This window comes from Lynx rufus, unplaced genomic scaffold (genome assembly GCF_022079265.1).
Source record: "Lynx rufus isolate CCGP_SWC_20201006 ecotype Redwood Valley unplaced genomic scaffold, mLynRuf1.p SCAF_7, whole genome shotgun sequence".
Classification (NCBI taxonomy): Eukaryota; Metazoa; Chordata; class Mammalia; order Carnivora; family Felidae; genus Lynx; species Lynx rufus.
In genome coordinates, this window is record NW_025814889.1 from 15,763,472 (window position 1) to 15,784,176 (window position 20,705).

General features: G+C 37.9%; 1 protein-coding gene across 1 annotated transcript in view; it reads right to left on the bottom strand.

Moving 5' to 3' along the window:
- The window catches only part of CUBN (cubilin), a 276,887-nt gene that overhangs the window by 224,335 nt on the left and 31,847 nt on the right, over positions 1-20,705 (bottom strand). The window contains exons 16-17 of the mRNA XM_047065967.1: positions 19,460-19,622; positions 17,848-18,035 (exon numbers count right to left, since the gene is read on the bottom strand). Coding sequence (XP_046921923.1) covers positions 17,848-18,035; positions 19,460-19,622 — 351 coding nt within the window. The remainder of the gene's footprint in view (positions 1-17,847; positions 18,036-19,459; positions 19,623-20,705) is intronic.

Consider the following 20,705-nt stretch of genomic DNA (forward strand, 5'->3'; position numbering starts at 1 on the left):
ACTCTTGAGCAATCTACTAAATCTAAGCCCAACTCACGGGCTTGTTCAAGCAAATACATGAAACACTAGGATAAATTCCTTAGCAAAATGCCTAGTAATAAAAAATGTGAACTGAAGAATAGCTATTGCTATTGTTGACATTTTTAGAGGTGAAACAATAGAGGGTCCTCACAAAACCAGGAATTGTTCTACGAATATAGATACTACTCCTGTTACATAGAATTCTTTTGAGAGGTCTAGCCATCCAAATATTAATTCATTTCCTCAACTAACATGACCAAGGCATCAGAAAGTGCCAGGCCCTGTGCAGGTGACGGTGCTGTGAAGGACAGTCAGCACGCTCAAGGATTCTAGAATAAGCAAGCACGTTTTTCTAAGAGCATTAGTGTCATGTTTGGGAAAGTACAAGAGGCTATATTACTACTTAACACGACGGTTCTCGATAGGTAGTGAGACATTTGAGAAATCTGTGAAGGCATTTTTTTGTTTTTGTTTTAATCAATCAACACAATAGTGGTAAGGCATTATTGCATTTAGTGGCTGGGGACCAAAGACACTAAACACCCTGAAAAGTGAGAGACAGACACACCCCAAAATTCTCCTATTTCCTGTGTGACCTTCACGTAGTGGCAGTTCTGTTACTAAGTATAAAACCTAGCTCTATTTTACATACTAAACCCAAAATATTTTTGCCCAATTTTAATACACACTGAATTTTCCAAGATTATAAGTTTTGTTTTGTTTTCCTGGAAATCTGACAAGAGTTGGTAGCCATTTCAGAAGATCTGTCACCAGCCTACACAGCCACGTCAGCCTGGGTTTGTACGGTGGCATTCACAGTGATTCAAAGAGAACATTTAAGGTTTCATTTTGTCTTCTAGTGCAGCTTGCCCAGGCTTTTAACTTAATGACATAAGGAAATGTATATTTTACATTATTTCTCCTAAATCATATACTTCCAGCTTTATTTTTTTATATATATGTGTATTCAGGCTATATCATCTATGATTTTCATTTCAGAATAAAGAAACGGGTAACATAAAAAGGCCTTAAGGAAACTGACTTTACCCTAAAACCCTGAACTCAAACAGGGCATCATAGAATATTTGTCAGTGGAAATAACCTTTAAATTGAGATTTGAAGGATTACCCAGGCTGAGGAAAATGGGCAATAAAGGGAAGATTTTAAAAGTCTGATACTCAAAGTGGAGGGCAAGGGGAGGGATATGGTTGCTCCCATCCATAACTGGTGGAAGCATATATAAATGTCTGGAAAATAATTCAACTATGTATCAGGAGGAGTCTTCAAAATGTTCATGTGGGACTCAGTAACTTCACTCCTTAACATCTATCATTGGGAAATCATTCGAGATACAGGCAAAGACACACAAGGATTCCCATTGAAGTTGCTCTATAATTAGAATATTGAAAATACTCCCAGTGTCTAATAATAGGAGGGTGATTAAATAAATTATGGAACAGCTGTATGATAGAATCTTACACAGATGTTAAAAATCACATCCCTCTCCACTGACTCATAACCAAACCAGTTTGTTTCTATGAGCCGTAACATGAATTTTGCATATTGTCTTAAACTTATGCTAAATATCTCTCTAACCAAACAGATCTCTGGGGGAGGAGATAACGTCTGTCATGCCTTTAGCATCTAACAGACCTCTGCAAACAGGTATTTGACAAACGTTTGTTGATTCATTAATTTTAAGGTGTGGTATGATGGTTCAATTTTTGTTAGAGACACAAACATACTGGTTCTTGGAAACCAAGAAGCATGAAACACAGAGTAATATATCACCCTCCTCTCTGATCCTCTGGGACTCCATGCTCCTCTGTTCCGACTGAAGTCTCTCTTTTGCATTTTGCCTGTTAGAAGATGACAAGAAGGGAGAAAAACGGCCAAATAGCATCAGAGCAAGCTAAAGTGGGCCATTCCCCCGGGACCTTGCTAATGAAATTCAAGGATTTTAGCAAGGAGAAAGGCAGCTGCAGTCCAAATGTTTTAAGAGGAACTTATAGGGCTCAAGGGCCCTAAACCTCAAAGGTACAATTGATTTGGGCTGCATTTCTCTCTCTCTGTGGAAATGAAACCTTATTAATTCTGAATGGCAGTATTCTCTGTGGATCCTGGACATGACAATATCTTAACCACAAATCCTTTGAAAGAGACAAATAAAGTTCATCAAATGTTCTAAAGTGATCCCCAATATTTGTTGCAGCCCATTCTGCATTCAATATTATAGGACTTGTGAATTTGCATGCCACCACCCCCCTACAAAAATACACTCTTTTCTTTGTGCTTAGGCACCAGGATAGACTGTATTCTTTTTCCTAAATATTTATATTCCTCCCTGTAAGGGGATCTAACATCTCTGCTCATTGCCATGTAACTTACAGCACCTTCCCATGGAGAATTAATACTTATTCTTTCTATTGACTGGGCTTGGCCTTAGGGTTTGCTTTGCCCAGCATAACATGAGCAGAAGTGATAATGCCATCTATCTCCAAGCAGAAGCTTTGGGAGTAACTGAAGGATTCAACCATCTTTTGCTTTCCTTTATTATTTTTTTTAATGTTTATTTATTTATTTTTGAGAAAGAGAGAGAGAGCACATGAGAGGGAAGGGGCAGAGAGAGAGAATCTCAAGCAGGCTCCGTGCCACCAGTGCAGAGTCTGATGCAGGTCTCGAACTCATGAACCGTGAGATCATGATCTAAGCTGAAATCAAGAGTCAAGACGTTTAATCGACTGAGCCACCCAGGTGCCCCTTTTTCTTTCTTTTCTTATGAGATCAAGAACCTGGGTCCCAGGGACAAATGGAACAGAGTGAACCGCCTGGCAACAGAACTGTCACTGACCCAAAACCAACATGGTTATGTGGGCAAACAATAAATGTATGCTGCTGTAAATCACAGAAATTTTTGGTTTATTGTTTTTGATTTGTTGTATTGATTGCTATAAACAGTTTGTTATTGCAGTATAACGTACAGAAAAGTGATATGTATTTAAATCTGGATTATATCGGGGCGCCTGAGTGGCTCAGTCGGTTAAGTGTCGGACTTCGGCTTGGATCATGATCTCACGGTTCATGAGTTCAAGCCCTGTTTCAGGCTCTGCACCGGTGGTGCAGAGCCTGCTTGGGATTCTCTCTTTCTCTCACTCCACCCCTCCCCTGCTTGTGCTCTCTCTCTCTCAAAACAAATAAACTTAAAAAAAAACTGGTTTATGTTAAGAGGTTTTTCTGAACAAGTCAGGTAAAGCCCTGAGCCATCAGAACAAATTCATTCTTTCCAGTGGATCACATTTGTAAAGAAATGACTAGGGCCAATTCAAAATTCCAGTGTTCTGTGGACCTGGCCCAGGTTTCTCTTTGATTGCCTTACTTATCCAGCTCAGACTGACTGTTTCAGGCCCAGAGACACAGTGTATAACCCATGACCCATGATCTCTAGCCTATGAAATAACCCAAATGGCTTCTGATTTCTGCATTCATCAGATCGAACTAGTTCTTGGAGAGAAACTACTCATTAAGACAATAACAACACAGAGTTCTTACAAACGAACTATTTCCTGGAGAGAAAGCTAAAATGAACTGGGCCGAGAAACACAGTTCATATGAAATTGAAGTGTAAGCCCTTGGAGCCCAGTCAGCAGTAAGCTTTAACATCTGCAGTGGACCAGGTCCCAAAGCCACATCTCAATCCATGTGCTCAATGTGTTTGTATCTGCCATGTATCCAGATATGTTTTTATATAACAATTTCAAAAATCTATTTAAAGTATTAAATGGACTTAATTCAAAACAACCAAATATGCGGGCATGTAAGCTCAGCCTAACTAAGAGCTGTAGACAGAACCCTCGCATGCAGCAGTGTTTGAACATGCAGCGTCTTGTGAAAGGAGCTTCAGGCTGAAATGCCCCTTAGCTAAATAAAGACTTGATCCTGCAGACCAGTCTCGGGTTAATTTGGGCATGTAGGAGGGGGATGTGGCCCCACTGCAAATGAGACGATAAAAAGGTGAGGAATAAGAAATGAGAGAAGCTACGCAGGGATTAAAAGCTATTTCCTTATGTTATTACCATTCATTATTTGTTATTATGTTTCATGATTTCATTTCATTTATTTTTTTTTTATTTTTCTTATGTTTATTTTTGAGAGAGAGAAAGAGAGAGAGAGAGAGTGAGAGAGACAGAGCATGAGCGGGGGAGGGGCAGAGAGAGTGAGACACAGGATCCGAAACAGGCTCCAGGCTCCCAGCTGTCAACGCAGACCCGGACGCGGGGCTCAAACCCATGAATTGTGAGATCATGACCTCAGTGGAAGTCAGATGCTTAACCGATTGAGCCACCAGGCGCCCCCTCATAGTTATAATTTTAAAGTGTTGTATGCCTCATGAAACAGTGCCCTTTCTAATATCTCTATCAGTACAGTAAACTTATCCTTTATCTAATTTTTTAAAAAATCTCCTTTCCCCAAATCAAGAAGACTTGACTAGTTTCACCTAGAAGTGAGAACCTACATGATCTCAAACTCCATTATGTCACCTTCTCCTCCCTTTTTCTTCTCCCCAACATCACGATCATAATCATCCTCCCGTTAACTTTTAGTAACCATTCACATGGATGCCAGGCACTGTGCTGAAAACATTCTAATTGTTTCCCTTTCCACTGAGCCAGTCTGTGTTCTTTACCTCCATCTACAAAGCCTTACAAGGTCTACCTCTTGCCTAATTTTTTTCTCTCCCTCTTCTTTGCGATTCCAGCCACATTAGTCTCTTTACAATTCTGAGTTTGTCGAGATTTTTTTTTTTCTCAATTCACTCTCAAAAGTTGTGTTGGCATTTCCAGCTGGAATCATCCTTCTCTTGACTCGTGGCACTCACTGCTAACTCCTTCTCATCCTCAGACCCAAAATGTGACATCTTTGGGGAAGATATTTCTAACCATTCAATTGAAGTCATCAGCCCTATGATTTTCTCCCATGGGACTGTTTCTTTCCTTCATGGTATGTTTCCCAACCTGAAATTACATAGTTGGGTGCTTGCTTGTTTAATATCTATTTTTTTTAATGTTTATTTCTGAGAGAGAGAGAGACAGAGAGAGAGAGAGCGAGAGAGCAAGAGAGCGAGTGGGGGAGGGGCAGAGAGAGAGGGAGACACAGAATCCAAAGCAGGCTACAGGTTCCAAGCAGTCAGCACAGAGCCCGACATGGGGCTTGAACTCATGAACTACAAGATCATGACCTGAGCTAAAGTCAGACACTTAACTGACTGAGCCACCCAGGTGCCCCTAATATCTATTTTAAACACCCATTGCCAAGCACAGTGCCTGGTATCTAAGTCGTTTGATAAATATGTAGAGAATGAATAGATAAATAAATTGATGAGCCTTTTAATTCTTTTCAGAAGACTATATTACTATTCCTATTATAGATGAGGAAAACTGAGGCTTGCAGATGATACATATCTTGTCCTTAGTAAAAGAGACAGTTGAAGTCCTTTTTCATGTTTCCATGCAATATTGTGTTTGTTTATATCAGAGAGAACTGGCCATCCTCTCGATTTCTCCAGATGGTTTGTAGCACTCCAGATAGGTGCCCTTTCCAACACCCTCTGCATCTCCATGTCCCATTGGGTTTGCAATCTCCCCATGAGCATGCAACTCCTTCACATACAGCAAGGATCTGTTCTGTACAATGCCTCACACCTCCCAAACTAGGTGGGACTACCATCTCACTCTTTTCCCCAGCTCCCACTACACCAGGCTACAGGATGCTTTCACCTGAGCAATGGCGTGTTTTGTCACTCCACGACAAAAGACCAGGATGGCCAAGCAATTGTGGAAAGACCGCGCTAACCACAGAGCTAAGATAGTAACCCAGTGTTTCCAGTTGCTGCCAAAACCCTAAATCCAATATGCTCAAGAAGGCAAGCTATTGAATATCACTTCATTTCCTCTTTTTTCCTGCCATCTCTAGAAAGACTATTTCTCTGAGCTAAAATTAATTTCAACATGTGCTTAACTGGAGAACAATACTCCTCGGCCTCCACTCGTTGTTCTCTTACTGCAGCTGCCTTCCGGTTTCAGTTGTCAGAAGTCTTTCTCTGCCATTCGGGTTTTTACTCTTAAGAATTATTCGGTGAGTCACAGCCATGAGACTGTAACCAGCATGTTCCCTTGAGGATAACAAGTGTCTTCAGGCGGACCAAATGTTGTCGTAGCCCTCCCTCAACCAACCTCAAGGATGGAGATGAACAGCTTCAATGCCTAACAAAAAGCAAAAGGAAGTCTTGTGTGGAGATGTGGGAAAGCTGTGTGGGGCCAGCTGGGCAGGGTGGGGGAGGGAAGGAGTGGGAAGAAGAGGGGGAAGTGATAAAAGATCAGAGGGAAGATAGGTCTCCAGTCTTTCAGCTTGTTGTACTCCCTCACTCTTCCAATTTTTAGCTCCTTCTTTATAAGCTTGAAGATTTTACCTGGACATTGAGTTTCATCATGTCTCACAGATTTTGATACCTAGCATTTTCTCTTTCTTATTTTCTACATTGTCTTTCATTTCATTTTCTATTTCCTTCCTTAACCCAGTAATTATTTAGGAGAGAGTTTATAGATTTCCAAGTATTTGGACATTAAAAAAAATTTTTTTATCAATAATTCTAGTTTCATTACATGGTAAAGAGATATGCATACAATTTTTGTTTTGTGAATTGGCTGGGATTGGCAAGAGGTCTAAAATATGGCTAATATGGGGGCGCGTGGGTGGCTCAGTCAGCTAAGAGTCCGACTCTTTCTCTCAGCTTATGTTATGATCTCATGGTTTGTGAGTTTGAGGCCCAAGTCTGGTTCCACACTCACAATGCAGAGCCTGCTGGAGATTCTCTCTCTCCCCACCTCTCTCTCTGCCCCTCCCCTGCTCGTACATGGAGCTCTCTCTCTCTCTCTCTCAAAAATAAATAAATTAATTAATTAAAAAATAAAATAAAACATGGTTAATGTCATTCAATGACACTTGAAGAATAGGTACACATTCCGTATATTTCAGACAACAAATTAGTATAACTTACTTCTCTCTATCTTATTAGAGTCTTCAACTCTTCTGTGCCATTGATCTCTGTTTGCTTTCCACTTCTAAGAAGGAACAACTTTCTCAGAAGCCCTCCTATTTCCTCAGAAGGCACTTCTGCTTCCCCTTCCCTTATCTGCCTCTCTTATGTGGTTCCCTTTCCACTTACCAGAATTCTTGGCTACCCAGGGGTCAGAGGATCCAGGACTGGTCAAGGAGATTCTATTCGTTTCTTTCTATATCCCATTTCAAGCCCTGTCCTTAGCATCATACAGGCTTCTAAAATTATTATTCAGCCTACTACTTGCACTCTCTGGGATTAAAAATTAAACTTTCATGACTTCCTTATGTGTCCTTCACTTAGAGTTCTGACGGCTTAAATCACTTATGAAATATTAATGAGAGGTGCTGCTTTTTTTCCTGGAAAGATGCTTCTGCCCGATTCATTGATTTGTTCCATACAATGTAAAAGCTCTCTTTGCCAAAAACAGATGAACTAACAGTTGATCTGTTCTTGCTATACTCATTATTTTGTTACCAGCCACATTACATCACCCATGGGCAATGTGTGTTTTTAAAAGCAGAAACTTTAGTTGAGAGAGAGATATAAATCCAAGGATTAATTCATAAATGTGTGCTTCTTGTTAAACAAAAAGAAAAATAAAGATATGCTATACTGGGTCTGGCCAATACCACACTTATTATCTTCTATAGTTAAATTTTATTCCCAATAAAAGTTTTACAGAGCTCTCTTATTGAGCAAAAATTCTTTCAAAACTACACTATACATGAAAAAAGATAGACTAGGCAATAACATCTTCATTTAAAGGATATATTCACATGGCAAAAGCCAACTGGAACTACATAATGAGAAGATCTAGGATTTTTAGAGGGGCATCTATTCCTTCAAAAGAAAGTTTTCTATTATCATTCTCCCAGATCTCTCTAGAATTCCCTCTCTGCTTTTCACTCTTTCTAAAATTTTGGGTGGTCTTTTCTCTCTCATAGAGTTAGTAAATGGCAAAGTCATCTGCTCTCCAAACCATTAATGTACCTAAAATACCATTATTCTTTTTTTATTCCTTTGCTTAAACATTAACTTTTTAGATATACCTTTAAAAAATGAAACCATCATTTCAGGGAGCAATATATTGATTCATAATAATGCCATTTGAATTTGGTTCCAGCACCACTTTCTTCCATGCCTACTGTCTGAAGGACATGAAAAGAAATATACGTACTTTTTAAAAATAAAATGGGTTAATTCACAAATTACCCCAATAGAGGGATATGATTTACTGGCAATAAATTGATATGAGTCAACATATGTCTATCCAGAATCCCATGAAGGTACATCTAAATCCTATTCTGACAGTAACTAGAGTTTGATCTTTGTGACCTCAATTTCCTCATTGGTAAAATTAGGAATTTAAATTAGATGACCTCTGAGGCCCTTGCTGGTGCTAAAATTCTATAAATCAATTGATTGTATTCCTTTAGGATGGTCAAGGACATAATAGAAAATCTATTCAATTATTTAAATTACTATACATGTCCTGTCCTTCTAATAGCACTCTTGTATTTTTTTCCATCAAGAACCCCTGAGGGAAATCTGATCAAGACTTTGAGTGTGTGTGCACATCAGAATGTCAATACTTCAATGGCCAGCCATGAAAGGTCTTATCAGCTGTCTCTGAACTGATAAATTCAAGGCAGGAGTTAGAAATTTGGCCTAGGAAAACCTTGCATTCTTATTATGTTTTTAATTGCTGACACTTCTTTTATCATTCACTGCCTTTACTTATTATCACAAAGTTTGAAGGATAGGTAGGGCATCTTGTGGAAGTAGAAACTGAAACATCCAGATGAAGAATTTTCCAAGCTTCTACAGTCATCAAATGACTGAAAAAAATAAATAAGAACTTAGATAAATTAACTATAATCGTCTTCTGGCCATAAAACATTCTCCCACTCTGTTTTATAAAATTAACTCTTTGGATGCTAGTTGTTGTTTTTTTTAATAACTTTCCACAGCAATTCAGAATTCATGTAACGCCTTATGGAAATTCAGTTAGAGAGCACTGCAATGCCAGAGAGGATATATCATTCCAGATGCTTTGATGACTGCTTCGAGTCATTAGAACCACCACATAGCCCCTAATAGAAAGGTACTCAGATTTCCCTAAAAATTAGAATTATAGTTCTTCCTGTCTGAGAAAAGCGTTGTGCCTGGTTCCGTATTATAGTCCTGTGACCAGGGAGCCACATATGGAATTGGGAAATTCATAAGAGCTTCCTTCTTACGGAAGGTGAGCCACCTTTTGTAGTCATAGCTACACAATTGTGTTTCTGTTCTTATCAGAGAACAGTACAACTGGAACGACTTCAGCGTCCAGCTCCCCTACTCCACAGACATGTAACCATGGGCAAGTGACAACTTCTCTGGGCCTCAGTTTCCTCATATCACAAAGGAATAATAACAGTTGTTGTGAAGATTCAATGAATTAACTCATGTAAATGAGTTACTACTGTCCAACAGACAGTAGAAAGTTAGTAATGGTTATCTACTTAATTTATTAGTGTTTTATAGTAAATCTTATATTTATATTTATATTTTATATAAATTTTATAGTATTTTAAAGGCTTAGAATAGCACTTGGTACATAGTAAGTAGTCTCTAAGTGCAAGCTATTTTTACTGTTCTTAAAGTTAAAAAGCAGATGTTGGAAATTTAATTTTTATTTACATAAATGTATCTAAAATAGATAGCATAAAACTTTAACGTACTTTATGAGATACTTAAGAGAACATAAACGGAATGAGTATACACGTTTACCTCACCATCTAAGTCAAAAGTCTCTGGTTTAAAAAAAAACAAAAAAACAAAAACAAAAAAACAACTATGTTGCTGAATCCAGAGAAGCAGTTTAAGATGACAGCATAGAAAGTTCCTGAACTCACCTCCTCCTAGGAACACAACAAATCTACAGCTACATACAGAAAAATTCCCTCTGAAGACGGCCTGAAAAATACCTGAACAAGCTCCTCCACAACAAGAAATAAAAGGGGCACATCAAAATGGGAGACACAGTCTCTCCAAAAACACCCATCTCTAGTACAGCAGCCCACAGTTGAGGCATCTCACAATCTCCCTGAGGAGCAAGGGGGTTGTCCCCACATGAGGGACCCAAATCTTGGAACCTACACCAAGGAGATAAGAGCCCAAAAATGTCTGGTTTTGAAAACCAGTGAGGCTTAGGTCCAGGAACCATATGGCTGTAAGGAGTGGAGACCTCACTCTTCAAGAGCTCACACACAGACTCACTCACCCTGGGACCTAGTACAGAAGCAGCAGTTTGAAAAGCACTTAGACCGTAAGTAAAGGAGATTCATTTACTGTTCTTAAAGCACCCGCCGGAAGAGCAGGAGCCTAAGAAGCTCCCTGTGGGGACAGAGATACTGGCAGGTACCATTTTCAGCATTTTCCTTCTAACCTGCTAGTGCTGGTGGGCATGCTCAGACTTTATGTGCTGCACCCCATGAGCCCGTCTAAGGTGGACAAGCACCCCACTCCTGTACACCACTATTCAGCAGTTTACCCAAAGTCAGCTAGGTGAGTGCCCCACCCTCATATGCCACTCCACCTTGGCCTTGCCAATGATGACCTAGTGAGTGCCCCACCCCTGCATGCTCCTTCACCGTGGCACCACCAAAGCCAGCCAGCTGATGCAATCCATACAAGGAATGCCCCATGAGAATCTGTCTGGTTCTCATGGCCAAGGGGGATTGGGCCTAGGTCCTATGGGTCTGAAACAAATGGAAAGAAAATTCTTGGCAGGCTATCACCATAGGGCATTGCACAGACAGCAGACTGAAACACATTCCCAGACTTGCTGTGAAAAAGTCCTATCTACCTGACAGGAATTTCAGGTTACGAAAGTGTTCTTGGGAAACAGAGGCTATAGGAAAGCATCTTTGAGTTCGTACTTGATCTTACTACATCTCAACAATACCTCCCAGAAAAAAGTCCAAACACTCATATGGAGCCTTGAAATTTGCAACTGTTGCTAAGGGGACACATCTAGATCACTTGAACCAGAGCCAGCAGAGGGTACAATTGAGGTCCCACAGGATTGTATATATTTGCATACCATAAAAGCTGCTACCTGAGGATCTAGCTTCTAGTCAGCCCGAAACTAAGTGCTGACTGAGTTCGCCTCTCGGGAACACTCATAGGTCTTGGCATACCCTCAATAACTGGGATCTACCAAGAAAAAGCCAGGCTGCTTAGACAATCACAAAGGTTTGAAAGACACCGAAGGCTTAGGGCAAGGTTAAATGATAAGGTTTATTTCCTACAAAAGATCATTCATATAAGACCTGGAAAGATAGCTGTTTTTACACCTGATACATAGAAAGGGACACAGAGAGATAAACAAAATGAGGAGACAGAGGAATATGTTCAAATGAAAGAACAAGATAAAACCCTAGGAGTGCAGGGCGGCGGGGGGGGGGGTGGTAAGGAGGCAGGGAGGGAAATACCCTAATGAAACAAAGATAAATAATTTACCTGATAAAGAGTTCAAAGTAATGGTCATAAAGATGCTCACTGACCTCTGAAGAAGAATGGATGAACACAGTGAGAACTTCAACAAAGAGACAGAAAGTATAAGAAAATACCAAACTGAAGCCACAGAAATAAAGAACACAATAACTGCTCTGAAAAATACACTAGGAGGGTTCAACAACAATTGAGATGAAGCAGAAGACAGAATCAGTAAGCTGGAAGACAGGACAGTGCAACTCACAGAGCAGCAAGAAGAAAAAAAATTTAAACCAAAAATAGCTTAAAGAACCTATCAGACATCATCAAGTAGAATAACAGTCACATTATAGGGGTCCCCTAGGGAGGAGAGAGAAAGGGGAAGAAAACTTATTTGAAGAAATAATGGCTGAAAAGGTCCCTAATTTGGGGAAAGAAAGAAAGATCCAGATCCAGGAAGCCCACAGAGGTCCATAGAAAATGAATTCAAAGAGACCCACATCAAGACACACTATAATTAAAATGTCAAAAGTTAAAGAGAGAATCTTAAAAACAGTGAGAGAAAAACGTGTTATGTATAAAGGAACCACCATAACACTACCAGCAGATTTCTTAGCAGAAAATTTGCAGGCAAGAATTGAGGAGCATATGTTCAAAGTGCTGAAAGAAAACAACTTCCAACCAAGAATACTCTACTCAGCAAGGTTATCATTCAGAATTGACAGAGAGATATAGAGCTTTCCAGATAAATAAAAGCTAAAGGAATTCAACACTAAACAAGTTTATGAGAAAAATTAAAAGAACTTCTTTAAGCTAAAAAGAAAGGGTGCATATCAGTTACAAGCCCAAATATGAAAGTAAAAAATCTCACTGGTAAAGGTAAATATATAGTAAAGAGTGAATTAATCACTTATAATATTAGTAAGAAGATTAAAAGACAAAAGTAGTGAAAAAAAATAATGATAACCACAATAATTACTGAAGGGATATACAGAATAAAAAGATGTAAAATGTGACATTAAAAACATAAATTGTAGTGGGGGTAGTAAAAATGTAGAATTTTAGAATGTGTTAAAATTTAATTTGCTGTCAACTGAAAATAAATTGTTATAAATATAGGCTGTTATATGTGAGCCTCATGGTAACCACAAAGCAAAAACCTATAGTAGATACACAAAAGATAATGAAAAAGGAATCCAAGCATACTACTATAGACAGTCACCAAACCACAAGAGAATAAGCCAAATAGAAGAAAAAAGGAACAGAGAGTAACCACAGAACACAAAGAAAACAATAAGCAAAGTAGAGTAAGTACATACTTACCAATAATTGCTTTAAATGTAAATGTGCTAAATTCTCCAATACATTGAGGGGCTGGATGTATTAAAAAAATAAAAATAGAAAAACAAGGCCCATCTATATGCTGCCTACAAGAGAATCATTTCAGATGTAAGGACACACATGGGTTGAAAGTGAAGTGATGAAAAAGGATATTTCCCACAAATGGGAACCAAAAGAAAGTTGGGGTAGCTATACAAATATCAAATAAAATAGAGTTTAAAACAAAGATGCTTATAAAAGACAAAGACAGGCATTACATGATGATTAAGGGGTCAATCCAACAAAAGGTATAACATTTATAAGTATTTATGTACCCAACAGGAAAGAACCTAAATATGTAAAGCAAATACTAACTCACCTAAAGGGAAAAATTGACAATAATAGAGTTATAGTAGGAAACTTCAGCACCCCATTTACATCGATGGATAGATCATCCAAACAGAAAATTACTATGGAACATCAACCTTAAATGATACATTATACCACATGGACTTGATAGATATATACACAACATTCCACCCCAAAGCATCAAAATATACATTCTCCTCAAGTTCACATGGAACATTCTCCAGGTTGGATCATATGTTAGAACAGAAAACAATTCTCAATAAATATAAGAAGACTGAAATCATATCAAGCATCTATTCCAACTACAGTGGTATGAAACTAGAAATCAATTATAAGAAGAAATCTTTAAAAATCACAAACGTGAAGATTAAACAACATGCTACTGAAAACCAATGGGTCGATGAACAAATCAAAGAATAAATTTTTAAAACTACCTGGAGTCAAACGAAAATGCTAATACATCATACCAAAATGTATCGAATGCAGCAAGAGCAGTTCTAATAGGCAAGCAAGATTTAGGCTTACCTCATGAAATGAGAAAAATCTCACATAAACCACCTAAACTTACACCTAAATGAACTAGATAAAGAAAAACAAATTATCTCCAAAATTAGTAGAAGGTAAGAAATAATAAAGATCAGAGTGAAAATAAATGAAATACAGATTTAAAAGAGAGCACAAATTAATCAATGAAACTAATAGCTGGTTCTTTGAAAAGATAAACAAAATTGACAAACATTTAGTGACACAAACCGAGAAAAACAGAGGGCTCAAACAAAAGAAAACCAGAAATGAAAGAGGGGAAGTTACCAGATACCACAGTAATACAAAGGATCATAAGAAACTACTTTGAAAAATTATATGCCAACAAATTGGACAAACTAAAAGAAATGGATAAATTCCTAGAAACATACACCTATACTGTATCATGAAAAAGAGAGAATCTGAATAGACCAGCTATTAAAAAAGAGATTGAGTCAGTAGTCAAAAATCAACCAACAATCAAAAGTCCAGGCTTCAGTGATGAATTCTACCAGACATTCAAAGATTTAAAACTTATCCACCTCAAAATCTTTCAAAAATTTGAAAAGTAAGGAATGCTTCCAAACTCATTTTCTGAGTCCAGCATTACCCTAATACCAAAACCAGACAAAAACACCACCAAAAAAAAGCATTCTAAGCCAATATTCCTGATGAACTTAGATGCAAAAATCCTCAGCAAAATATCAATAAACTGAATTCAACAATATATCAAAAGAATAATGTACCACAATCAAGTGTGATTTATTCCAAGGAATGCAAGGATGTTTTTGTATATCCAAATAAATTATTGTGACATACTACATTAACAAAATGAAGGATAAAAATCATACGATCATCTCAATAGACAAAGAAAAAGCATTCGAATAAATTCAACATCCATTTATGATAAAAAGCCTCAACAAAGTGGGTATAGGTAGAGTAACCTCAACATAATAAAGGCCATATATGACAAGCCCACAGTTAACATTATTCAGTGAAGAAAAGCTAAAAGCTTTTCCCTTAAAATCAGGAACAAGATAGATGCCTATGCTTGCCTCTTTTATTTAACATAATATTGGAATTCCTAGCAAGTGAATACACAAGAAAATGAAAAAAAGGGGGCAGGGTATCCAAGTTGGAAAGGAAGAAGTAAAACAGCAACTATTTGCAGAAGACATGATTTATATATAGAAAATCCTACATAGCAGACCAAAAACCATTAGAACTAATAAATTCAGTAAAGCTGCAGAGTGTCAAATCAATATACAGAACTATGTTGCATTTTTATATACTAGTAACAAGGTCTCAGAAAGAGAAATTCAGAAAATAATCTCCATTACAACTGTATCAAAAAGAATAAAATAAATTTATTCTATAGAATAGAATAAATTTAACCAAGGAAGTAAAAGTCCTGTACATTGAAAACCATAAAACACTAATGAAAGAAATTGCAGAAGACACAAATAAGTGTAAAGATATTCTGTGCTCATAGACTGGAAGAATTAATGTTGTTAAAGTGTTCACGTTACCCAAAGTGATATACAGATTCGATTCAACCCCTATCAAAATTCCAACAGCATTTTTCACAGAAAGAGAACAAACAATCCTCAAATTTGTAGAGAATCACGAAAGATTCTAAATAGCTAAAGCCATACTGAGAAAGAAGAACAAAGCTGGAGGCAGCATGCTCCCTGATTTCAAACTATACTACAAAGCTAGAGTAATCAAAACAGTATAGTATTGGCACAGAAACAGACACAAAGATCAATGGAACAGAACAGAAAACCCAGAAATAAACCCAATTATACTGGGCTTATTATTTACAATGGAGGCAAGAACGTACAATGGGGAAAAGAAATATCTTCAATAAACAGTGTTGATAAAACCAGACCGCCCCATGAAAAAGAATGAAACTGGACCACTATCTTACACTATTCACAAAATTAACTCAAAATGGATTAAAGTCTTGGACATAAGACCAGAAACCACAGAACTCCTAGAAGAAAACATGTGGGAAGCTCTTTGACATTGGTCTTAGCAATATCTTTTTGGATCTGACTCCAGAAGCAATGGCGACAAAAGAAAAATGAACAAAGACTACATCAAACTAAAAAGCTTCTGCAAAGTGAAGGGAACTATGAACAAAACAAAAAAGCAACCTAATGAATGGGAGAAGACATTTGCAGATCATATATCAAATAAATAGTTAAAAACCAAAATGTATAAAGAAATCAGACAATTCAATAATAACAAACAAAATCTGATTAAAAACTTGGCAGAAGATCTGAGCAGACATTTTCCAAAGAAGACATACAAATGTTCAGCAGACTCGTGACAAGATGTTCAACCTCACTAATTGTCCAGGAAATGCGAATCAAAACTGCGATAACTCCTCACACCTCTGCGAATAGTTATTCTCAGAAAGACAAAAAAATAACAAATGTTAGCAAAGATGTGGTAAAAAAAAAAAAAAAAGGAACCCTTGTGCACTGTTGGTGGGGGTGTAACCACTATTGAAAACAATATGGAAGTTCCTCAAAAAATTAAAAATACAAGTACAATATGATCCAACAATTCTACTTCTTAGTATTTAACCAAAGAAAAGGAAACCACTAATTTGAAAAAGATATATGCACCTCTATGTTCACTGCAGCATTATTTACAATACCCAAGATATGGAAACAACCTATGTGTCCAATGATAGATGAATGGACAAAGAAGATGAGGAAGAATGAAATCTTGCCATTTGCAACAACACAGATGGACCTCATGAGTGTTACGCTACAAACTTTCAGTCATAAAAGAAATAAACCATGAGGAAGTAATGTACAACATGGGGTCTATAATCAATAATACTGTACTGCAAATTTGAAAGTTACTAAAAATGAAATTTTAAAAGTTCTCATCATAAGAAAAAAATGTTACTTTGTACGGTTACAGGTAGGTAAATACACTTATGTGGTGATCATTTTGCAACGTATACAAATGTTGAATCATTATGTTGTACACACTTGAAACTAATGTGATGTGTATCTCAACTGCGCTTCAATAAAATAAAGATTGCTGTGGTGCCATGGTCAGTGTACTTCATTTTTCAGCTAAATCCAGATCTTATGCTAAGATTTTTTGTTTCCTCACTACACATAAAGGAGGGAAGAGGGCAAGGGGTTACAAAGGTTTTTCCTGGAAAAATAAATTGGGTCTAACTCCATGAGCAAACAAAACTGTCAATGCCTCTCTGAGTTTATATAAAGTGATTGCACCCAACAAAAAGTGTTTTGTCTTTCTTGCTAAACACTTTAATTTGTGGCTTGACCGATAATTAAGCAAAAGAAATACCAGGCCAGGCAAACAAAAACTGCCTTTTTGTTTCAGATATTCTTTGTTATTACAATAATTACACACACTTAAATCAGAGCTAAAGTTTTTTGAGAGAGCAAGTACTGCTGATGAAGGAAAAAGAAACTAAACTCCAAAACAAGGGCTGTTCAACACCCTGACTTCTCTGCCACTGAATAACCAGCTCACCTGGGCAAATCCTTTTCCTTTTCTGGGTTGAGTTTCCTGGACAATCCATGAAAACGATGTCTTATTAGTACAACTTATTAGTCCTTCTTATTTGCACTCACCTTAGTTATTAAGGGTCAGTTTCATAGCATCTGAGTTCCTAGTCTCAGCTTACATTTCTGTCCTTTGCTATTTCATTACCAATCTCCTGTTTCACCAACTATAGATCTATTTTTGGCAAATTCTTTCCTACTCTCTAGAACAGTTGTTCTCAGACTCTAGCCTGAGTCACAATCACTGGGACGGTTGGGGTGCAGATTACTGGGCATATATCCCAAGAGGTTCTGATTCAGTAGGTCTGAGATAGGACACAGAATTGCATTCCTAACATTCAGATCATCCAGAGAATCTGCACGCTGCTGGCCCTACAACTGCTTGAAAACCACTAGACTGTAGAGAACATAAAAATGTTGATAAACATCATCTAAGGGCCTAGGAGTAGTAAAAGTTACCTCAATATAACTCTGAGCACAGCCACTCTGGCCTTCCAGCTCCACCTGGGTGAAGTTGACCTGTATTTGTTCTCCCAGGGGCTGCTTTATAATATAGATGCATTGTCTGTTGTGAGTGAAAGGTCCAGACAAGTCAGAAAAGAGAAGGCCCTCTGGGTCTGTGTAGTTTCCTCCACAATGTAGATCCGCTGAAGAGAACAGGGAAGAGAAGGGAAAGGTCATGCGAATGGCCATGCCTGTGGCTCTCAGGCATTACATACCATTTTTAGAAACTCACACCCATACACACACAATCATATATCCACCTAATTCACCCTGTACAGGTTTATGTCTCCAATTATATTTTCAGTTTGTTGTGTGCTTGTGGAACATCCATGTAGAGCCTAAAGAAATAGATACAGAGATGCGTAATCTAACTTCCAATCTAACGTCCTCTTCTACAAATTGCTCTTTGATTGTTTTAAGTTTATTTATTTATTTTGAGACAGAAAGAGAGAGCATGAGCAGGGTAGGGGCAGAGAGAGAGAGGGAGAGAGAATTTCAAGCAGCCTTGAGCCCACGAACTAAGAGATCATGACCTGAGCCGACCTCAAGAGATAGATGCTTAAATGACTGAGCCACCAAGGTGCCCCTACAAATTGCCTTTTATTTATTTATTTATTTATTTTTTTTAATTTTAACGTTTATTTATTTTTGAGACAGAGAGAGACAGAGCATGAACAGGGGAGGGGCAGAGAGAGAGGGAGACACAGAATCTGAAACATGCTCCAGGCTCTGAGCGGTCAGCACAGAGCCCGACGCGAGGCTCGAACTCATGGACCGTGAGATCATGACCTGAGCCGAAGTCAGACGCTCAACCGACCGAGCCACCCAGGCGCCCCCAAATTGCCTTTTAAATACGTTTATGTTCTCCTTCATTCCAGAAAGATTTGAGGCAGTTTATAAAAGACATGTGACAAAAAATATATATACAACTAGACAAATGAATCCAGTTAAAGGAATAATGAACAGAGAAGAGCAGGATGTGCTCAGGGGGGAGTGACATGCACAGAGAACAAGTATGCACCGACCACACAGATTACAAAAAGTTTACTATAAATTCAGCCCAAAGGCAGAGTGAATGAAGAAAGGAGACCTGTGGAAGGTGTTCACTGTTAGTTTTCCTGATATTGAGACTTGAAAGGTGTTTTTCCTGTGAATTCTCATCAGAGCACAATGATGTATGTTAAGAATAAAAGCCCCAAAGTAAAAATCATAGAGGGGCCACCTGGGTGGCTCAGTGAGTTAAGCATCCAACTTTGGCTCAGGTCATGATCTCGCAGTTTGTGAGTTCAAACCCCGCGTCGGGCTCTGTGCTAACAGCTCAGAACCCAGAGCCTGCTTCAGATTCTGTGTCTCCTCCTCTCTCTGTCCCTCCCATGCTCATGCTCTGTCTCCCTCTGTCTCTCAATAATAAATAAACATTAAAAAACTTTTTTTTTTAAATCAGAGTATTTTCTTGTTTTTCATTGTTTGCTGATTTGTTTTAAGATGTCAACACAAGCTCTAAGCATAAAAGCATAGCACAGTCCCTCACATTCATATGAAGCTCCCAGTTGTTCAGGTTACTTACATGCTGATGTTAAGTAGGTGATATGGAAGCCTTGGTCATTAATCTGGTTGTCAGAATGAAAATGAATTCTGGCAAAGGGACCTGTGGTCTGCAGTGGTGGTACAGAGAAAGTGGTGCAGAACTTTCCAAGAACGGGGTCCTGATACAGAGGACCATCTCGAATCTAAAACAAAAGAACGAACCATTAAGCACAAACAGGTCAGATGTTGACAAAACGAGTCATTTTGTACCTTAACTTCAGAAAACCTGTCATTTGAAACTGGTGGCTCTTACAGGTTTTCCCATCTCGCACATATCAGCTGCAGCTCACTACAGGGTAGTCCCCTGCACCCATCATCCCTGATGCCGTATCTTCTGTCTAAATCTTAATTCCAAGGCTAGATGTGTACTTTGAAATCTTCTCATGAATCTTTCTCTATGTTTTCTTTCCTAGGTTCCCCCCTCAACCAGGTGTTTGTTTTGAAATGATAAATTAATTCCTAGTAATTGAGAAGGAGAAAATGAATATATTGAAAGAAAATAGAAGAAGGAATGCTAACAATGTTGACTGATTCACAACTTGTTTCAGAAGGATCAGAGGTGGAAAGGAAGTGAAGTCAGATCAGACACAACATAAAGACAGTTTAAATGTATTTTAAAAGTATATAATCCTAATACTAATTAGGTACTGTGATAATGATCGTATGATCTGAGAAATTCTTTTTAATTGTTGGTTTTTAATTTCTTAAATAATCACGGTAACCTCTCTATAACTGTTGTAACTGCAAATCCTGTACATCATAGAACACCAAACATCAGTGAACAAAATAATATTTTAACATGGCGAATTCCGTCCACTCAAATTACTTTTTCTATTGGCCGCAAAGCTACAGGACAGCATTATTCTATTCCTATATATAACTAGTTCCTTGAAATATTGTTGAGAAGTGAGAAGCATTTCAATATTATCAGAATGATTAATGCTTTCTATTATATATGTATCAAGGAATTATGTAGGAGCAAAAAACAAAGCCTCTAATTTTAATATGATGGAACTCACTGAAATTAATTTCAAAAAATCCATGCTACTGTCAACATTTAAAGGATTATGTTGCTGAAATTTTCCAGGGAGGGGTAGATCTTCCAGTCATTCCCAAAGGTTTCAAATCCATTACAACTGCTAAATTACTAATGACTTTCATTTGTGGAGATCCCTGTTTGTCAGTCACACCTTTCTATCCTTTGTGAGTAATTCCAAAGCCCTCCA